Source organism: Thermobia domestica, chromosome 8 (assembly GCF_964235325.1).
Source record: "Thermobia domestica chromosome 8, izTheDome1.hap1.1, whole genome shotgun sequence".
Classification (NCBI taxonomy): Eukaryota; Metazoa; Arthropoda; class Insecta; order Zygentoma; family Lepismatidae; genus Thermobia; species Thermobia domestica.
This window is the reverse complement of record NC_137461.1, coordinates 97,055,001-97,074,403: the sequence shown is the minus strand read 5'-3', so window position 1 is coordinate 97,074,403 and position 19,403 is coordinate 97,055,001. Positions and strand designations below refer to the sequence as shown.

The 19,403-nt window shown below is 34.1% G+C and overlaps 1 protein-coding gene across 2 annotated transcripts in view; it reads left to right on the top strand.

The window, feature by feature from the left end:
• LOC145691793 (alpha-tocopherol transfer protein-like) overlaps positions 1 to 19,403 on the top strand; it is a 309,517-nt gene that overhangs the window by 272,704 nt on the left and 17,410 nt on the right. For both annotated transcript variants that reach the window (XM_081767102.1, XM_081767104.1), the window contains exons 2-4: positions 8,428 to 8,641; positions 10,213 to 10,372; positions 17,975 to 18,230. In XM_081767102.1, coding sequence (XP_081623228.1) covers positions 8,494 to 8,641; positions 10,213 to 10,372; positions 17,975 to 18,230 — 564 coding nt within the window. In that variant the 5' untranslated portion in view covers positions 8,428 to 8,493. The remainder of the gene's footprint in view (positions 1 to 8,427; positions 8,642 to 10,212; positions 10,373 to 17,974; positions 18,231 to 19,403) is intronic.

Genomic DNA, 19,403 nt, shown 5'->3' with positions numbered 1-19,403 from the left:
TGTTTGTGTTGAAGTGTGTGTGGGGTTCAGAGAAGCGGGAAAACCAGGCTAGAAACATTCATTTTCGAAATTTTATAATACTGTTTTTTTCTGCTTGCCGAACTATTATACAAGATGTTTCAAAATAACAGCGACAACGTTTGGGAGGTGATTCCTGACATCAAGATAAGACAAAAAGTATAGACCAAAATGGGTGCACAAATGCTTCCTTTCGGAGTTATAGGCTGCCGAAAACATTTAAAAATGAATTTTAAAGGTCCATAGCTCCAAAACTATGGGACCTACCGCAGGCGGGTTAAGACTTCACTTAGAAACTACTATGTGACCTATCCAGAAATGCATGTTCCAGTATCCTAAGGTACTTCCACAACAATTTTTATAGAGGGAGTTTGGCTACGGGCATATAATTTGAAGTAGTCACACAAACTAAGTCTATAAAAATCGTTGTGGAAGTACCGCAGGATTCTGAAACATAGATATTTGAATAGGGTATATAATAGTTCGTAAGTGAAGTCTTGACCCTACTACGGTAGGTCCTATAGTTTTGGATATATGAACCTTTAAAGTTTTTTTGTTTTCATGTTTTCGGCAGCCTATAACTCCGAAAGGAAGCATTTGTGTACCCAGGTTGGTCTATACTTTTTTGTCTTATCTTGGTGTCAGGAATCACCTCCCAAACGTTGTCGGTGTTGTTTTGAAACACCCTGTATAACCAAAGTGAATTTAATGTTAAAATTGAACTAATTTTCCAAATTTACAGTTCATTATCTTTCAAATAACGTAGAAATGAAGGCTATATGACAGTCGGAGGAGGGGGACCGAATTATTTTTCGATTGGGAAGACGTACCTTCATAAACGTAATTTACAAATAGGAACAACAGGACCAATACCAATACAGACCAAAACTCAATTTTGTACTTCTTTTTATGAATATTTACGACAGACACATTTTAATATCTGCAAAACGTAATAAAAATAAAGATTGAACATTTCCACTACATTAAACTGAAAATTCGTAACCAAAGAAATATGCATAACTCCTTGTGCATGAAATCAATGCCAATCACAGTGAATGGATTTCATTATTTGAGACTGAAGAAACTTACTACTTCGTTTAAGCAAAACGTAGCCTGTATTATTCCTCCACAAACTGAGCCTCCTTACCTGAGAAATAATATAATCTCCCAGTACCTTTGGTAAAGGGAGAGCACACAGAACAAATAATATTGGATACCGGAACATGGCACACGTCTTCTTTTTCTGCAGAAGGCCAGAAAAAGGATAGAGCCGTTCCATATGGGTGCATAAACGTGACTTCAACATCATTTTCCTCTTCTTCTTTAGTTAATGCTCCCCCCCCCCCCAAAAAAAAAAGTTTAATGTAAACACATGCAAGATACGAATTAGTGATGACCTCCGCAATGCTCATTCGAGAAGATGTCTTTTCTGTGGTAAAATGAAAAATGGAACTGAAATCAGGACCAGCACTGATTCGCCTTGTCCCAATTGAGGTTTGGCGTAGGGGAGAGAATTAATGACATGATCATGTTCCTGGAATTGTTTTTGCAACAGAAAAATGATTTTGTATTTTATTTATTTATTTATTTTTTTTTTTTATTTTTTTTTTATTTTATTTTATTTTTTTTTTTTTTTTGCGTGGATGTATGAGAGTTTCTTTTTTCAGCAAGCTGAAATGTCTATGTTCAATGCGAGATCTGCAGAAGATAAAAACTTTTTCTGACGTATTTTAAAAAATTCAGAAAATCTTTGAAAACTTTCTTTAGTAAGCAGACGTTTAATTGTCCCCAAAACCATCACATGGGGATTTACCATTGCTTGTAGCAAAAGGCAACTATAATGTACTTAAGGAGAAATCCTCATAATGGTAACACAAGTTCATGAAGTTTTTACAATTCTTGTACTGCGCAGCGCATCCATCACTAAAGTAATTTACAATTTTGACATATGGAAATTGTTCTTTCAGAAAAGAAGTTATTTGTTTCTGAGTCTCATAAACAAATGCAACATTGTGTTCCAAGTCATCTGATATCTCACACAAATTAGAAATAGTCAAGTCTGTAGATCCAGGAAGACGTGTATATAGTACTGCTGGTTGTAGGGTAGACCAGTGATATCCTTGAACTTCGTCTTGAATTATGTAGGAATAATTTTCACTAAAGTCCAGCAGAACGACGACTGTCTCTGGCTCAAGATTTTTTTTTTCTGTCCTTTAAGAAATGTGACTGTGCTTGGTAAATAAATGAACGTGGCACAAGCTTTTCAAGTTTTAGTATCAACACTGTCACATAGTTGTCCAGAGTGACAGTACTTTTTACCAACTCTGTTCTGTCCATTGATACCCACTTGTAATATGTTACTTCCTCCCCAGGATCAAAATCCTCGAATTTTGCAAGGAGAAGCTGCCTCAAATTTTCATTGGAGGGACACTCGAAACAATGCCTCAGCATGCAATCCCGACCAGGGGCGCATCCAGGACGGACTTCTGGGATGGTGGTTGTAATACTGCTACTTAGAGCTACTTTTAAAAGCTCCAAACTCTGGGAAGGGTTTTATTTATATATAAAATACAAGAAAAGTTTCCTCTTCTGGGGGGGGGCGATTGCCCTCCCTCCTCTGGATCCGCCACTGATCCCGACTGTACACAGAACAAACCAGATGACAAATCAAGTCTTGATATGTCTCCTCCATATGACATGCATGCAGTAGGAGAATAACGTTTTGATGTATTGTACACATGCACACGGAATGTATCCCAGCAGCACCTGCTAATACACACCACTTAGGACGTAGCGTGCAAAATTTAGAAAATCCAATTTTAATGTTGGCATGTTGATGTTTAAATGAGGAGTACAATTCTTTTAAATTCCCAAGTAATAATCGCTTCTCTATGTGTACATTTTTTGAAATACTCACTGTTTTTCCAGGTAGAATTCTGAAATATTCATAATCAACTTAGAAATTCTTTACTATTTAAATTGTATCATCACTCAGCTGTTTTCCTTTTCTCAATTCAGGAATAGCTAAAATTCCTTTATTCTTCAGAACTTCCCTTGCTTGCCGGACTGCATATTCACTCACATTAAAATCATCAACAATCTGTTTCCTGCTCCAAGACGAGGGTATTAAAGTTAACAGCTGTACTTTTTCTCTTCTAGTGATTTGACCCTGGAGTTTGACCTTTATTAAATCAAGAAGTTTATCCATATCATGAGCCTTTTGTTTCACATTTTTTGAAATTTTACAAGAATCTTGTTTAGAGACAAGCTCTTTTCCCACAACTTTGCTTATTTTACTTTTCAGAGCAGAACTTGCTGAGTCAATCTTTCTTTTAGCATATGCAGGCTTGCTGTGTGACGGAATAGCATGGAATTTTGGAGGTGACTCCCCTAATGCTGTAAGTGAAACATTAAGATGTTCTACAGTTTCGTTCTTTGCGACAGTTTTTTCTAAAACAGATACATCGTTTCACTAATCCGCCCACGTCTTTGCATTCAAAGAAAATCCCAAGTTTGTTTCTGCAATTACCGTATATCTTTTGTCCAGGAATAGCCTTTACAGAGTCAATGTTTTTATTAATTTCATTAGCAAAATCATCACTTACTTTTCGCAAAGCTTTAGTGATTGGTCTTTTGTGGCAATTAAATGGGTCAAAATAACTTGTCTGATAATGTTCATACTTCTTCAAGTAATATGTTTTATGATGTTCACAAACACTAGTTAACAAATCAAAACTGATTCCACTTCTTTGGGATAACAATTCTTTCTCGGATGCTCTGATAGTAGAAATACAATGTAATTTGACCACCCGCGGGTAGTTTTTTTTTTTTTTTTTTTTTTTTTTAAATTCACTTTTAGTTTCCTTTCCTACACACCTACACTGCACTGTTCTGCTTCACTTCGCGACTTCGTTGTGGGCTAAATTATCACTTGACAGGATGAACAACACTATCTTGCAGCCACTCCAATAAGTATTCAATCTTAAGCATAAACATCTTCACAGAAACACAGCTGAAACCGAAATGAACATTACTATATGACCACAGTGCAGGATCGGGCAAGATTAGACATGTTCCAACTCGCATTGCCCAGACAAGATTTTTCACGACACATTGGTAGTTTAAGACACAACTTGCATGTTCGCGTCAATTAAACGATTTTCAATTCGTAACTAGTCTTGCAATAGATTTGATAGTTTATTGTGCATCGTGTACATTCACAGTAAAAGTTTTAAGGGGAAGGAATGAAATTTATTCCCCTCACACAGTTGCAAATTCGGTCATTCTCACTTCGTCTCAAACACTGAGAACTACACAATAACTCTAATAACAATGAGTTTAAAATTTCTAATGGAGAAAATATTTTAGTCGGGTTCTCATGGAACGAACATTTGTTCTTGTATACAGGGTGTCTCAAAAGTCCCCTGACAGGGTAAACTGTGATTATCAGTTACAACAAAATGTAAGAGGGAAAATCGTCTTTAAATATGATATTTTCAATCTAAAGTGAAGGATTTTTTAAATCGGACTAGCCGTTTGGCCTGTACACACTTTATGCACCCAATGTTAAATGAAACCGCAACATTACCATTTACCTGCACCCACAACATAAGTGACTGAAGTTACTGTCTTTTAGCTAACGTGTCGATGGCAACGTTGCATTTTCATTTACAATGGGAGTATAAAGAATGTACAGCCCAAACGGGTAGTCCGATTTAAAACTTTTTCACTTTAGATTGAAAACATCATATTTGGAGACGGTTTTCCCTCTTACATTTTGTTGTAACTCTGATAATAACAGAGTTACTCTATGTCTGGGGACATTTGAGACATATTGTATACAGGCACGTAGCCAGGATTTCGTAATAGGGGGGGTCCGATACATGAAATACTGTGGTTATCACACCAGAGTTCGATTATTCTAAACTATTTTACTGGTAACATATATTGGTTTGATAGTCAGGATTTCGTGATGGGGGGGGGGGGGGAGTTTGATATGAAATATTGTGGTTATCACACCGGGGGCTTGATCAATTTAAACTATTTTACTAGCAACATATATTGGTTTGTTAAGACTTTAAAATTAGGACATATTAGCAAGGGCGCCGATTTCTCTGTAAATTTCGGGGGTCCATTCAGATGCAGAAGGCATATATGAGGATTTTAAGACAAATTGCATTCAAATTATGCCAATATATTATATATTTATAAATACAAGGGGGGCCCTCATGAACTTTGGGGGCCGGCCCCCTTCGGCCCCCAGGATCGGCGCCCATGCATGTTAGTGAGCATTTTAGTAACAAACTATAAAGAAATCTCGAATAAAAGAATATTTATATATTTTTTTAAAATTACAATATCTACGTTCCTTCTTCTGTTCATCGAAATATGACAATTTTCCTTTCATTATGACCTCAACTATTAAAAAAAGTACGTATCCAATAATGTGTTGTAAAATATTTTATATCTGCGTTCCTTTCTCTGTTGAATCAAATGTTAACAGGACTTGCTTTTCACATAACTTTTTTATTATTATTATTATTCCGTCAATTACTGTCTGTTCCAAATGACAAGTTAAAGGAGCAGTAGAAAACCGTTTCTGAAATAACATGTTTGATAGTACAGAGAAGCGATGATAAACTATTTTTATTTTTAGGTTTATTTTTATATTTATTTTTAACGCTGATTCTTCCTATTTCTTGTTTCTTTTTGTTTCGTCCTTGCTTAATTTTTTATTTCTGGTCTCGAAGGGGGGGGGGTCCGGACCCCCCGGACCCACCCCTTGGCTACGTGCCTGTTGTATATTTAACAACTACGAACGTAAGATCTTTGACACTATAAATACATACATCAACAAATATATTAAATAAATGTATACTCGTTAAGTTATACAGAACTTTGCATTATGACTAAAAGCTTGTATTTTAGTTTCTGCAGTTAGGCTAAGTTAGGTTGGCAGAACTTATATCTGGCACTGGCTTCCCTTGACTGTTATATAACCTTTACCTCTACGTTATTTGAAAGATAATGGGCTGTAGATTTGGAAAATTAATTCAATTTTAACATTAAATTCACTTTAATTATATAATAGTTCGGCAAGCAGAAAAAACAATATTATAAATTTCGAAAATGAATGTTTCTAGCCTGGTTGTCCCGCTTCTCTGAACCCCACACACACTTCAACACAAACAATATGTATACTTAGGGATTACTTGAGACCTGAGTGACTGAATCGAGCAATAATGTGCCAACACCTTGTTCGTATCCATGGCAATAACACTTTACAGACGACACGAAAAACTGGCGCGTGGACCTTGAAGGGTTAAGCATTCAAAAAACCACTAATTTTATTTTGCAGTCTCTTAGAACACACCTTAAGGTTCAATTAAAAAAAAAAAAAAAAAAAAAAAAAAAAAAAAAAAAAAAAAAAGCTGCAAGGTAATTGGTCTGCCTCACAGAGATAATGCATATTACGTAAAATTAGAAATTACATTAAAAAAAAAATAACTATTTTAAAAGGCAAGGATGCATTTTTCACCCTTAATTATACAGCAATCTTGATGGTGTTTTTTAATTATTATTAGCTTTACAGACTTACATAAACTTCGGGTAGAAGTTTCCAAGTGATACATTGCGTAGATACTGAGATATAAATTTTTGTATTAAGCTCTACGAAATATTAGTTGGCCTCGAGAACGACCAGGATGCCTGAAATTCCGAAACTTTGATCTTGTATTTCTCCCAAACTATTAGGATTGGGAAGAGAAATTTTACAGGTCGTCATAGCTTAGTAGTGTTAACAAGTACACGAAGTTTCATTAAAATCTGAATTGGTGGGTGACATGGCCTGAGTGAATTGACGTGGAATGAGCCTATGCTAAGTTTTGTGAGAATCGGATGGGATCTGTTAATAAATTCCAGGGTAATATAATGCGATCAAGAAGTTGCACCGAAGTGGATCATGGTAAAGAGATACATAGAAACACTCCACTCCAGTAAATGTTGAACATGGTGTATCCTAGGTTGAAGGTACAGTTCAATACTTATACACATTTTTTTTTTTTTGCTTACACTCGATGTAAAGATTGGGGATCGATAAATTGTATATATCTTATATGTGATAGCATCCCTCAGTATCTCAATAGAGTTTTAGGTCGATCTTGATGCTCTTCAACGAATACTGTTGAACTACTTTTCAATGAATAATGTTTTACATGTTCTGTTTATACACGAAACAAAAAAAAAGAAAAAAAAGAAAAAAGAAAACTTGTTTTTCCATCGTTACCATACTAACACTGACCTATATTAGTTCATACTCAACAGAACTCTAACAACACAACCTTTGAGCACAATAAATGGTAACGCGAAATGTCTTTATTGTGCAGTATACGTCTCGATTGAGTTGAAAGTTAAAAGTCTAGCTTTGTTCCTGTTTACGTCGGACATTTATATATACACACACATAAGGAGAAAAGTGAATGTTTCTAATCCTTTCCTTATAATAACAAGTACCTACATCCACTGCAGAGCAACGTTTTGAACGCACTGTACTGTATTTTTAAGGGTCTCCATAGCCGAGAGACCCGATCATAAGTAAAACCAGGTGATATGCCTAATATGTAGTCTACGAACGTTATGCACGTCTGAAGCCTAATCTAACAAATATTCACAGACATGTTCACCAGTAAAACCGTAATCTTGTTTATGCTCTCACTGAGCAACTATCACAACCATAATCAATATATGTTAGCCTAATCCACTTGACTACTCAATAACTACGATATTGAGTAGACTGCTCAACAACTCGTATTTTATAAACTTTTAAATGTTAAACGACAGTTCCTATCAATAATACAACTGCAAAAATTTGATTTTTATTAGACATTATCAAATGAAGGACTAATATACAAAAAAAAAAAACTACCAAATCTTTCATTTTTTAATCTTAAAACGATTCTCACAAAGAAAGAAGTGCTCGCTCCCTTCATTTTACATTCTTATAGCCTTAACAAAATCGGAAATTCAGCCATTCCATGAAGGGTTTCGTTCGTCTGAACGTGAAACAAAGTCAGACAAAACTGGGAGACTGAAAACGCCAAGCAATCTTTCACCCAACATGTAGATTATAATTATACAAGAAGTCCTCTGTCACTCTAAAAGATTAAGATGTAAAATGCTTCCTGGAGTGAAAGATTATATTTAACCCCATCTTGAATATTATTAAAATTAATACTTATTTTGATTTTTTTTTAATTGTTTTCGTATTTCATTCAACTATGAAAACTAAAATATAAAAATAAAACACTAGTCTTCCTTACAAGTGAAAGAACATTCTGGTATCAAAAGAATCACAAACCTGTAACAGTAAATTATTTTCATTTCTAAAGCTCATATTTTCTTTTGTTATAGATTGGACTTAAAAAGAGTTGAAAATCTTAGTTCATTAGTCAATGAACGTAGTTGGATGATACTGCGATGACCCTGATAAGACCAGAATTGATTCATCACAGTGATCTATGGGATGAACCAGCGAAAGAAGCTGAAGAAGATGAGGAGACCCTTTTAACTCTACAGAGTCTGAGAGAATGGCTCTCGAAGGAGGCACATCTTCCTCAGAATATTGGTAAGCCACTAGAGTAAGAACCAGAAACTAGAGAATTCTAAAGTTAATAGGAGTTTGTGTTGTGTAAAAATTTACATTTGTCTTTGTCAGTAAGTGCAATGATACCCTTAAATTAGATCATTTTATAAGTTAGCATATATTTTCGGTACCATGTTTAAAATATTGTATATATATGTGCTAATTCTTAACTTGTTATGTATTTACTATTTGTACTTGCTTTGGATATATCGATAACTAAAAATAACTAATAAAATCTCATCAAAACACTATCTATATATTAATAATAACTTGTATTACAGTTTCAGTAATTTGTTATTGTCTTTATCAGTCATAATTTTAGTTATTTACTTCTTATTCTTTAGTTATACTGTTTTTGTTCTGTCGATCTGACCAAAGCACTAACTGTATATTAACAATAATTATGTGACAGTTTCGGGAACTTATAACTGCATTTATCAGACAAATTTCTATTTATTTATTTATTTATTTATTTGTTTATTTCCTATTTACATTAGTTTAGGTTCTATTGATAACTAAGAATAACGAATAAAATCTGATCAAAGCTTTATATTAATAGTAACTTGTGTTACACTTTCGGTAATTTATCATTGACTTTTTCAGACAATTTTTAGTTATCTAGTTATCTGGCTTTTAATTTTCGTGCTATTCTACTTTGTGTCCCTGTACATACTCGTAATGAAATTTTGTTTTATTTTCTTAATCTCTCTTTGCCTTTATTCTGAGGATGGGTATGGAGTATTTCCTGAAAATATATGAATTAGTATTGCAATATACGAGGAGCAGTCAAAAAGTTCCCGGAATTCTGTTGTAGCTCTTTATTACCACAATATAAGTACACATGTACTTAATCGCGTTCATAGTTGGCACGCTTGTTCCGTCGCTCCTGAGGTTGAAGAAAACACTGACGAAAGCCCTATTTTGGTATCTTCCGAAGTACAGGTGTTGCGTTGGTTTTGATCTCTTCTACGTTGGCGAAACGGTAAAGACCCATTTTCAGCTTTAGGAAGAGCCAAACATCCGGTGATGAAAAACTGTTCTTAAGGCTATCAAAGTCTCTGAAGCTACTATCCCCAATCTGCATATGAACTTCATGTGTGTTGCTCAATCTGTGAAATTACATCAACTGATCATCATCACTCCTTCGTTCAGGTACATTACTCGTACATTGTCTGTTATGACGTGTTAATACTTGTCGAATTCATAATTAGGCAACCTAAGGACTCTACTGTGCAAAATTCACTGTGATTGCGTCACAAATGCCAAAACTAGAACAACACTTCTGAACTTTTTGACTGACCCCCGTACAAACTCTTAGTTCAAAATAACTAAGGTAAGATTGACTTTCCTTGCTTTACTATTTTCCCGTGTATATAATTAGATATCTAATACTCTATTCCATAGTTTTTTTTTCTTTTTTGGCATGTTTTATATTTTAATTTTGTTTTCCATATTTTTAATCCTTTCCTGATATTTTTAGGAAATCACTCGAAGACTTCTATGTAAGAAATGTTTTTCTAACAGTTTCTATATGATTTTTCTTTCAATAACAGATGAATTATTCCTCCTGAATTTTCTCAAAGGATGCAGAGGAAGTATGGAGCGAACTAAAAGAAAGCTGGACATGTATTTTACAATGAAGACAGCATCGCCAGAGTTTTTCATAGACAGGGATCCTTTAGGAACTTCTATACAGAAGTTCTTTTCCATTGGGTACGTGGTAAGAGTTATGCGTATGCTCTTTGATGTATACCAAGCAACACGAAATTCGAATATATAGTGTAAACATAAAACAAAATATTATAGATCTAATCGTTGGTTCATTAAATTCCATCGGTTTCAAATGTTTTATTTGAATTATTCTATCTTAATTGGACACGTAAAAAGATTCTCGACTGAATTCAAAAATTAGCAGTTAGAAATTAGAAAAGAAAGAGAAAATGTAGATCTGTAAGGACAATTTAGTATCAAACTCTCGACAGCTATATTTGAAAATCTTATTTGTTGATAAGATTATTTATCTCAATTATAAGATAGAAAGTTGATTTGAAAAGATGCTTTTTCAAATCTCAAATTAGAAATTGATTTAGACCTGTCGAAGAATGATTTCTGCCAGCTTCTGCACGTACGGAAGGACAATTGTATCTGCAGATCGATACGTAGATAACGTGAAGAGCCTAAATCCCTCGAAACCTCCAAGAATTCATGCCCCTTTCAATTGTTTTGTATTTCTGAAAATCAAAGGAAAGAAGACAAGACGATTACCCTCAACATAGGTTCATAATAAACATATGTTCCACATCAGTGAACGAAACACTAAGACGAACTTGGTTGAAAAGAATGTTGGAATATTTCAAATGTACTCTCACTAAATATCATGATAAAGAAGGAAATAGTAGATGAAAACTAATAAGATGTAATGGTGAAAATATGTACCACTAGAAGATAGTACAAGAAAAAATTTATGCAACAGGCTAACTCATTGAACTATATCTTTTCTGTAAAAATGAACCAGTAATAAGGTTGACTTAATCTTATTTATTGTACATGTCAAAAATACTTATATTTCATTCCTGCTGTTCAAAACGAATGCGTAGTAGTAGGTAACCCCTTGAACACAAAATATATCCAAAAATTAACAAGTGAGTTTCCTTTCACACTGCAAAACTACGATAGACTTTCAAACTATGGGAATTGAATAATTAAACTTGAAGTAGTTATCTATAACTACTAATTTCATAAGATTAATAAAATCAAAGATAGAATCTGGTCCTCAGACGCTGAATTCATATCAAAAAGCCATTACTCACTATGTCTTCCTGTTTTTGTTCTAGGGGCCGTGGTGGCTCAGTGGCAGAGCGTTCACCTCTGGTACTTGGGGTCCCGGGTTCGATCGCAGCCCCCGCCAAATGAACTTTGTGGTGGACAAACACCGTGTGCGTGGGTTTTCTCGGGGCTCTCCCGTTTCCTCCCACTTTCTTCATTCCACCATTTTATTCATTTCTCATCTTCACCGTCTCCTTTAGCCTAACCGGCATATGCGTGGAACGTAAAACAAAGATTTCATTTCATTTTTTTGTTTTTGTTCTATGGCGATAAAGATTGAAACTGGAAATCGTTAATTTTAACCACTTTCAGTTTGAATATATTGTTAATGTAATAGATAGAACATACTCTAAGAAATCTAAATTGATTGCAAAAAAACTGCATCTCGATTTCTCTTACCCTTTTGGTTCTCTGAAAATGAGTATTGAAACCGGAAACAGTAGTTAATTTCAACCACTTGCGCTTTGGGTAGAGTGCTGCGGGTTTTGATGGTATGTTCCCTTGACCTCCTGAATCGATTGTAGAAAATAGTTTATCGCTATACATTGCCAATTATGTTTTATGGCGATAAATGTTGAAACCGGAAATTGTTAATTGAACCACTCCCGGATTGAATAGAGGGTTAATGGAGAAGGCGGAACCTATTCTTGGGAATCCGAATCAATTCCAAGAAACTGTAACTCGATATCTTTTACTGTTTTCGCTCGATGAAAATCAGTATTGAAACCAGAAGTAGTAGTAAATTTCAACAACTTCTGGTTTTGGTAGAGTATTACGGGTTGTGATGGTATGTTGTCTTAACACCCTGAATCATTGGAAAAACAAAAAAAAAAAAAAAAAAACGCTTGTCGGTATCTAATGACCATTTTATTCTATGGTGATACATGTTGAAACCTGAAAAGATTTAAACCATTTCCAGTTCGAATAGAGGGTTCACAGAGGAGAGAAAACTATGCCTGGGACGCTGAACCAATTGCAAAAAACGCATCTCGATATCTCTTACCGTTTTTGTTCTACGGAAATCAGTATTGAAACTGGAAGCAATGTTCAATTTGAACCACTTCCGGTTTTGATAGAGTGTTCAGTATAGTTATAGTAAATTGCCTTGAGACGTTAAATCGCTTGCAAAAAACAACTTCTCGCTGTTTTTGTTTTATGAAAATAAACGTTGAAACAGAAATGGCAAACTTGAACCACTTCCGGTTTGAATAGAGATTTCTCGGAGGAGATATTTCTTACCATTTTTGCTCTGATACGTGTCGATAGACGGACGGATGGACATAGTTGTTCTATAGGACTTTTAATACTTATGCAATACTTAAAATATAAACTTAATAAATAGATTTTTTCTTTATTTATTTTTGTAAGAAAATCATTATTTTTGATTCTCATCCTCCAGTAATGCTTCCTTATCTTTATGAGTAGGATAAAAATTATGAATTTCCCTTTTAAAATTTGGTGTCCATACGTTAAATAGTGTGGTTTTAGACTTCTGTACATGGGAACGAACACAAGGACGTAATCCTGAAAAACACTTAGACACGAACTGATCATGAAATGTAAATCCGTCGAAATCTAGATTTTATTTATTTATTTTCAACATCAAGATTCCATTATTGTTGTCTCATCTCACCTGTAAACTACCCGTTTTAGCTTTCTAAATATAAAATGACATGCTATGTTTAGTAAATATCAAAAAAGTCGTCTGAGCCCTTCCTCTTCTGGAGGAAATCTTCTGGAAAAACTCACTTTAAATTTAAATAACCGTGGTCCTAGAGAAATTGCTTATACCATATTATAGGGATATTTATGAAATATTAATGTATGAAATAAAAGTAAAATTATTTAAGCCGGTTTTGAGATCACATTTTTTTAACCTTCTACAAAATTCTATTACTTTTTGAAGTTGGAAGAAAATTTGAAAATTCACTGGAGAATCTTAAAAAACCTTCAGTTTAAATTCGGCCAGATACGTTGAGCGATTTTACCTTTGGGCGTGAGTACATACACTAAGATGGACGGACGAACAGTACAACGGATACCGATATATAACTTTCTCAGATATAGAGGCCATGGAACATGTAAATCTATGGTTTTCAACTTTTGTTTGGTCACGACACAGCCTACTTTCTTGAATGTACTCGCAACATATTAACATACTAGTTGGCAACATTGCTCAGACTGCTTTGCATGCAGCTTGCCTTCATCATTCAGTTGTTTATAGGCTGAAAGTTCTAAAACTTCTTTGTTTGAGGTTTTCTGTACTATGTTTTCAGATTAAATACTAGAGTCACTGATACGGGTTGTTCACAATAATATTGAAAGAGATTCATGTAATAGAATAAAATTTGAATTGATATAGTTGAGTTGGGTTGCAATATTCTGTAGATTTTTTTTTATTTTATTTTATTGAAGCTAAGTATGGATAAATTTTTGATTAAGAGAAGAAAGGTTGAAGATAAATCAGTAATAGAAACTGATAGTAGCAACACAAATAAGAGCGAAATACATCCTAGCAATAATTTAAACTTAGCAAGGGCAATACAGAAGGACACAACATTTACTAGATAATTGATATGTACCAAGACAGTTATTTGAACATCAGTTTTGCGTTCAGTAGGCCTGAATGCCATCTTATTTCAGAATGTGTTATGTATGGAGAAAAAAAAAAAAAAACTAAGCAACGAATGCATGGACACTAGTAAACTGAAAATACATTTCAATGTACAGGACAAAAGAAATCAACCCTCTCTTGAGTGAGCTCTTTCCTATACTTTGTTATTGATTCGCTACTTGTTGTGGTATATATATTATATTTATATCGATGTGATTTGTTGTTATGCGGAATTCCTTTATTATTATTATACTACAACAATAACTTGTGTTGAAGAATATTTAAATGTTGACAAACGTTGGAAACGTCTGAAGCGTTGGCCCATCACGCAGCGGTCGCCATCCCGTTTAGCTTGTGTTACGGGAAAATACCTGAAGCATACAAAAGATTAAACAAGTTCATGGATAACATGTGAAATAACATCTGTGAATGAAAACATCGTAGCTCGGCGAAACTGAGAAAATGGATATGTTATACTAAATTTTCTTAATTTTTTGAAATAAAATTTGCACTATGATTATTGTAAATTTGATTTATAAATACTTCATAAATATATCCTGAACATATATTTTAATGATCCTTGTGTCTTCTGATTTTGACAGGATTCTGCACATCGCGTCCTTTCTAGAGTCATATGTAGTCTAGAGTATGTAGTTTGGAACCATTAAAATAAACTTGTTCCAGAAAATAATAACGAAACAACATTTCTCGCCACGATGTACATTCTATAAAATCAGATCCATTTCACTTCGTTATTAAATATATTGGATTTCTGTAGTATTAGTTTTCATGGATATATTCGCAGACATAAAATTTTGTTACATATAAAATTTACTTTATATTCTAACATTTAGATTATCATTGTTATTGATCGGAGGAAGAAACGGTTCAGGGAGAGAAAAGTCTCTCCGACCTAAACTTTAAAATTAGTACATTTTTATTTCTTTCATATCTCCTGCCACAAATAAATAATTAACATTAAACATATTTTTACCTTCAAAAGATATATTTAATTCTGGACAGCAATTCTTAAAGGAGATGTTTTAATTAATCTTCAATCTTCTTGAATTCATCAACTATTTTTTTATTTTTTTATTATTATCGATTCGAAAAAAATATTAATTTTATGTATATTTTAATTTTAGTATCTGAAGATACAGACCAGTGTCAAATTTTCCCTTGTACAAATACTAAGTAATGCGCTGAGGTGTAGGTATAGATTAGCGGCGCATTACATCAACACCAAACATAATCACTTATCCGGAAAAGACAGGAACCATTTTCGCCGATCGTTGTCATCAGAAGGAAAGTAAGTAAAAACTGTAACTATATTTTAAGAAATCCCAAGTAGCCAGCTCTGAAGCTGCTGAGATCGTAGCCAAAAGAATGCAATCCCATATTATCGTTAAGGAAGTAAATTTACATACCTGTAATAAAATATCGTAGTAAAATCGATTATACGTGTGAACGCACAACAAGAAATATCCTTGTTTCCATTGAAAAATGATACCATTTCTAGGAGGATCACATGTCTTTAGATATCCAGAGCCTAGTGGATGAAAAGCTAAGTGATGGCCCAGTATTTACGCTATAGCTTGATGAATCAACTGATATAAGAAATAACAGCCCGTTACTAAGCTAAGTGAGATTTATTGATCAGGATTCAGTAATTGAACATTACTTATTATGCAGTGAATTATTTTCAACTTCAACTAGATCAAGATATAGAATTAAAACTAGATCAACTAAGTACATACGATCCAAATAATATAAATACATAGATCAAATCCAGCACTTTGCAGCTAAATGGATTGTCCTGGAAGAATTTCATTCTATTTGTAGAGATGGGAACATGCAATGACTGAAAAGTTGAAAGGAAGTGGACTGAAGAAAGATTTCCACAATATTGGCTCAACACACTGCTTCATATATCGTGAGGATCAGAATGGCAAAGACATTCTCTATCGAACTTAGAACTATTTGTCTAAAGGTCGAGAATACTCAAATAAATTTGCCACGAACTATTCACGACACAATAGTTCTTCATATAGATATTTGTTGGTTGGTTATCAAAGTGCTTGCAAGATTTCTTTTAAACTGGAAAGTGATCTATTAAATTTCTTTAGTACTGAAAATACATACTTTATTGCTGAGTTAAAGGACAAGGAATGATTTGTAAAACTGGATGATATCTTCAGTCATTTAAATCACTTAAAGGAGAGTATGCTAGGAAAGCAAGAGTATGTGCTAGCTTCAAGCGATAAAATCAGTAGATACTTAGAATAACTTAGAATATGGAGACCACAAATTGAATAGAAAATTCTTTGATATTTCCTCTGATTTTCGAAATAGATGCACACGGAAATGTGACCTCCGATCTAACTTTATAAGTAAATCATCTCCGAGAATTTCAGGATAACTATTTTTGCCTCCATCACTCAGTATGACTGGTTGCACAATTCTTATAACATGTCTGCAGAATTCACCAGTTTGAAACAGTAAATGTTTGAAACATGATGAGTCATTATCAACTTTTGACTGTTGATGAATGAAGAATGTCCAGAAATAGGGGAATAAACATTGAATACTTTGGTATGCTTTTCAAATATCTACTTGTGCTACGTGAGTTCTTCGACACTGATAAACACCACACACACACACACACACAAAAAAAAAAAAAAGAGAGAGAGAGAGAGAGAGAGAGAAAGAAAGAAAGAAACATGAGAGATTTTCTTAGTGATCTAGAAATAGGGATGTGTTTCTCATCGATTTCAACATCAATTAAACTTTTGTGTAAAAAACAAAAAGCTCATCTTTCGCATTAATTACTAGTATCCATTCTTAAACGTCTCTGGAAAATAAATATTCTTAGACATAATTGCAATATTTTTCTTGTCCCTTTTTCTTTTTCCAAACTTATATTGACTTATATTATTTTTATTTATGTTTCAACTTCATTATCACATTGCCTCAAACGTTTAGCAGCATACACGTAGAATCTCGGGGCACACTGGTTGAGAAATATTGGTGTAAATTCATTGAAAACTTGAATTCGATTTTTCTTTTCACGGTCACAAAATTTTATTTTCTCCTATTGTCACTCAAAATTAGTAAAGAAACTTCCAAGCTAGTAGTAGTGGAATCACAAACGCAAGCGTTCTCCAGCTCCTCTTCTTAGTTTACTGACAAGAGCATTTCATTTCATCGTTGTCCTCGCATAAGTTGTGATTTCTCTCTCCCGGCATCTCTTCCCCGTTTAGCTTTTCCTTTTACCCTCGAGACATTTGTAGATACAAAACAGCGATTGGATACAAAGAGTGGTAATAGATATATAGTACTGTTTTCTTCATAACTTAGTGTTTTTTCAATATATATATAAAACAGAAATGAGAGTAAATGAAATCTTTGAAGGGCCACGGTGGCTCAGTGGTAGAGCGTTCACCTCTGGTTATGCTAACCGGCATATCCGTGGGACGTAAAACTCAAAGATTTTGAAATCCTTAAGTTTTATGTTCCACGGTTATGCCGGGTAGGCTAAATGAGACGGTGATGATGAGAAATGAGTGAAGTGGTGGAATGAAGAAAGTGGGTGGAAACGGGAGAACCGCGAGGAAACCTACGCATACGGTGTTTGCCCACCACAAAGTTCACTTGGCGCGAGCTGGGATCGAACCAGGGATCCCCATGCACATATATGTAACGATTATCACGATGATAAAGCTGGGAAACATTTCTGATAGCACTACGGTATAACAGTTAAAGAGTGTTAAAGTAAATGAGAGTCCATTCCTAAATATTTAGTAATGTTCACTGCACATTTTTGCAACATAAAAATTTTTACTACTCATATTAGTAATAGTTTTATATCATTTCAGGTACTCATTTTGGTTGCCATCTCTTACTCCAGAAGGATACCGAGTAGTTTATAATGCACTGAAGAAGGACGTTGAACCGGCAAAGTTTGATTTCAATGAAGTAATTAAATACTTCGTCACAAACATCGATATATCGCTGGTGAAGGAAGAGATACGACCAGGCTATGTTATTATCTTTGACGTTAAAGATGTGAAAATGTCTCACTTGACTAAGATAACTGTTTTGCAAATCAGAAAACTGTTAGCATGCATACAGGTAAAAGTGAAACATGTATTTTGTTTACTGCAAAAACTGTTCTATGAAAACAATATCTATTTTCTTTTACGTTTTCTCAGTTTCATTAATCTTCCCTCATGGTATTAGGTCTTCAGTAAAAAATGTTGCCCTTGTATACAAATTTAATCTGCTAGCTGGTTTAAGTGTCTTATTGCTTTACTCCTCGAATCTAAAAGTTCAATGTCATACTTTGCGAGAACCGCTGCCTTCTTACAGGGTGTTCCTGGAATAAACCGATAAACTTCGCATACGTGTTTAAGACCTCAATACAAGAAAAAGTATATCTTTACTTTGGCGGAAACGTTTCAGTGTAGAGATGAAGCCCACTTAAGGTAATTAGTAGAATTATTAGCAGGATGGATACACTGAATAAGACAGCCGACATAGTTCACATACACGCTAGTTCGATATCGCAATACTATAAATATTAGTCTGCATGTGAATTATTAGGATCGTGACTGACAGATTGAAGCATAAAGATTTCATAATAGGACTATATTTTTTTTTTCATTGTTGCATCAATATATTATTTATTTGTTTATCTGGATCATATGTACTTAAGTGGGACAAAGAAATCCTAAAATGGACATGGAAAACGATTTACTTAGCAGAAACTAGTTGAATCACCATTACCAGGCAAATAAAACTTATTTTCTTGTAACTACTTTCGCTGATGCTTCATCAGACAGTAAACGAAGAAGAAGTAACAGAAAAGAAAAGTCACATATTAATGAAAATGTCAATAATTGAGAAACGCAAGGTCCGTGTTGTATTGGACTCTTGATGTAATAGGAGTTCCACGGTGATTGTGACAGTGTTAACACCTAGAATAGTGAGCTGTCGAAGAGGAAGTGTATAAAGTGGAAAATTCTCATCTGTTATCATTTACACGCATCACATTTGTTCATGAAAACATTTATACATAATTACATCTAATTTTCACGTATTCATATCATATATTTTCCATTTTATTCAATATTTTCACCCTGGCCAACTGGGTAACAGGCCCTCTTCTGCCCGTTGGAACTCCATCCCGACTTTGACTATTTTTTACCTGATTATGACATTTTTACTTTTTCTCGGAGTTGACTAATTGTTCTTTTCACATATATTTTCTTTACACTAAGACATAATTTAACTTTTAAATAATAT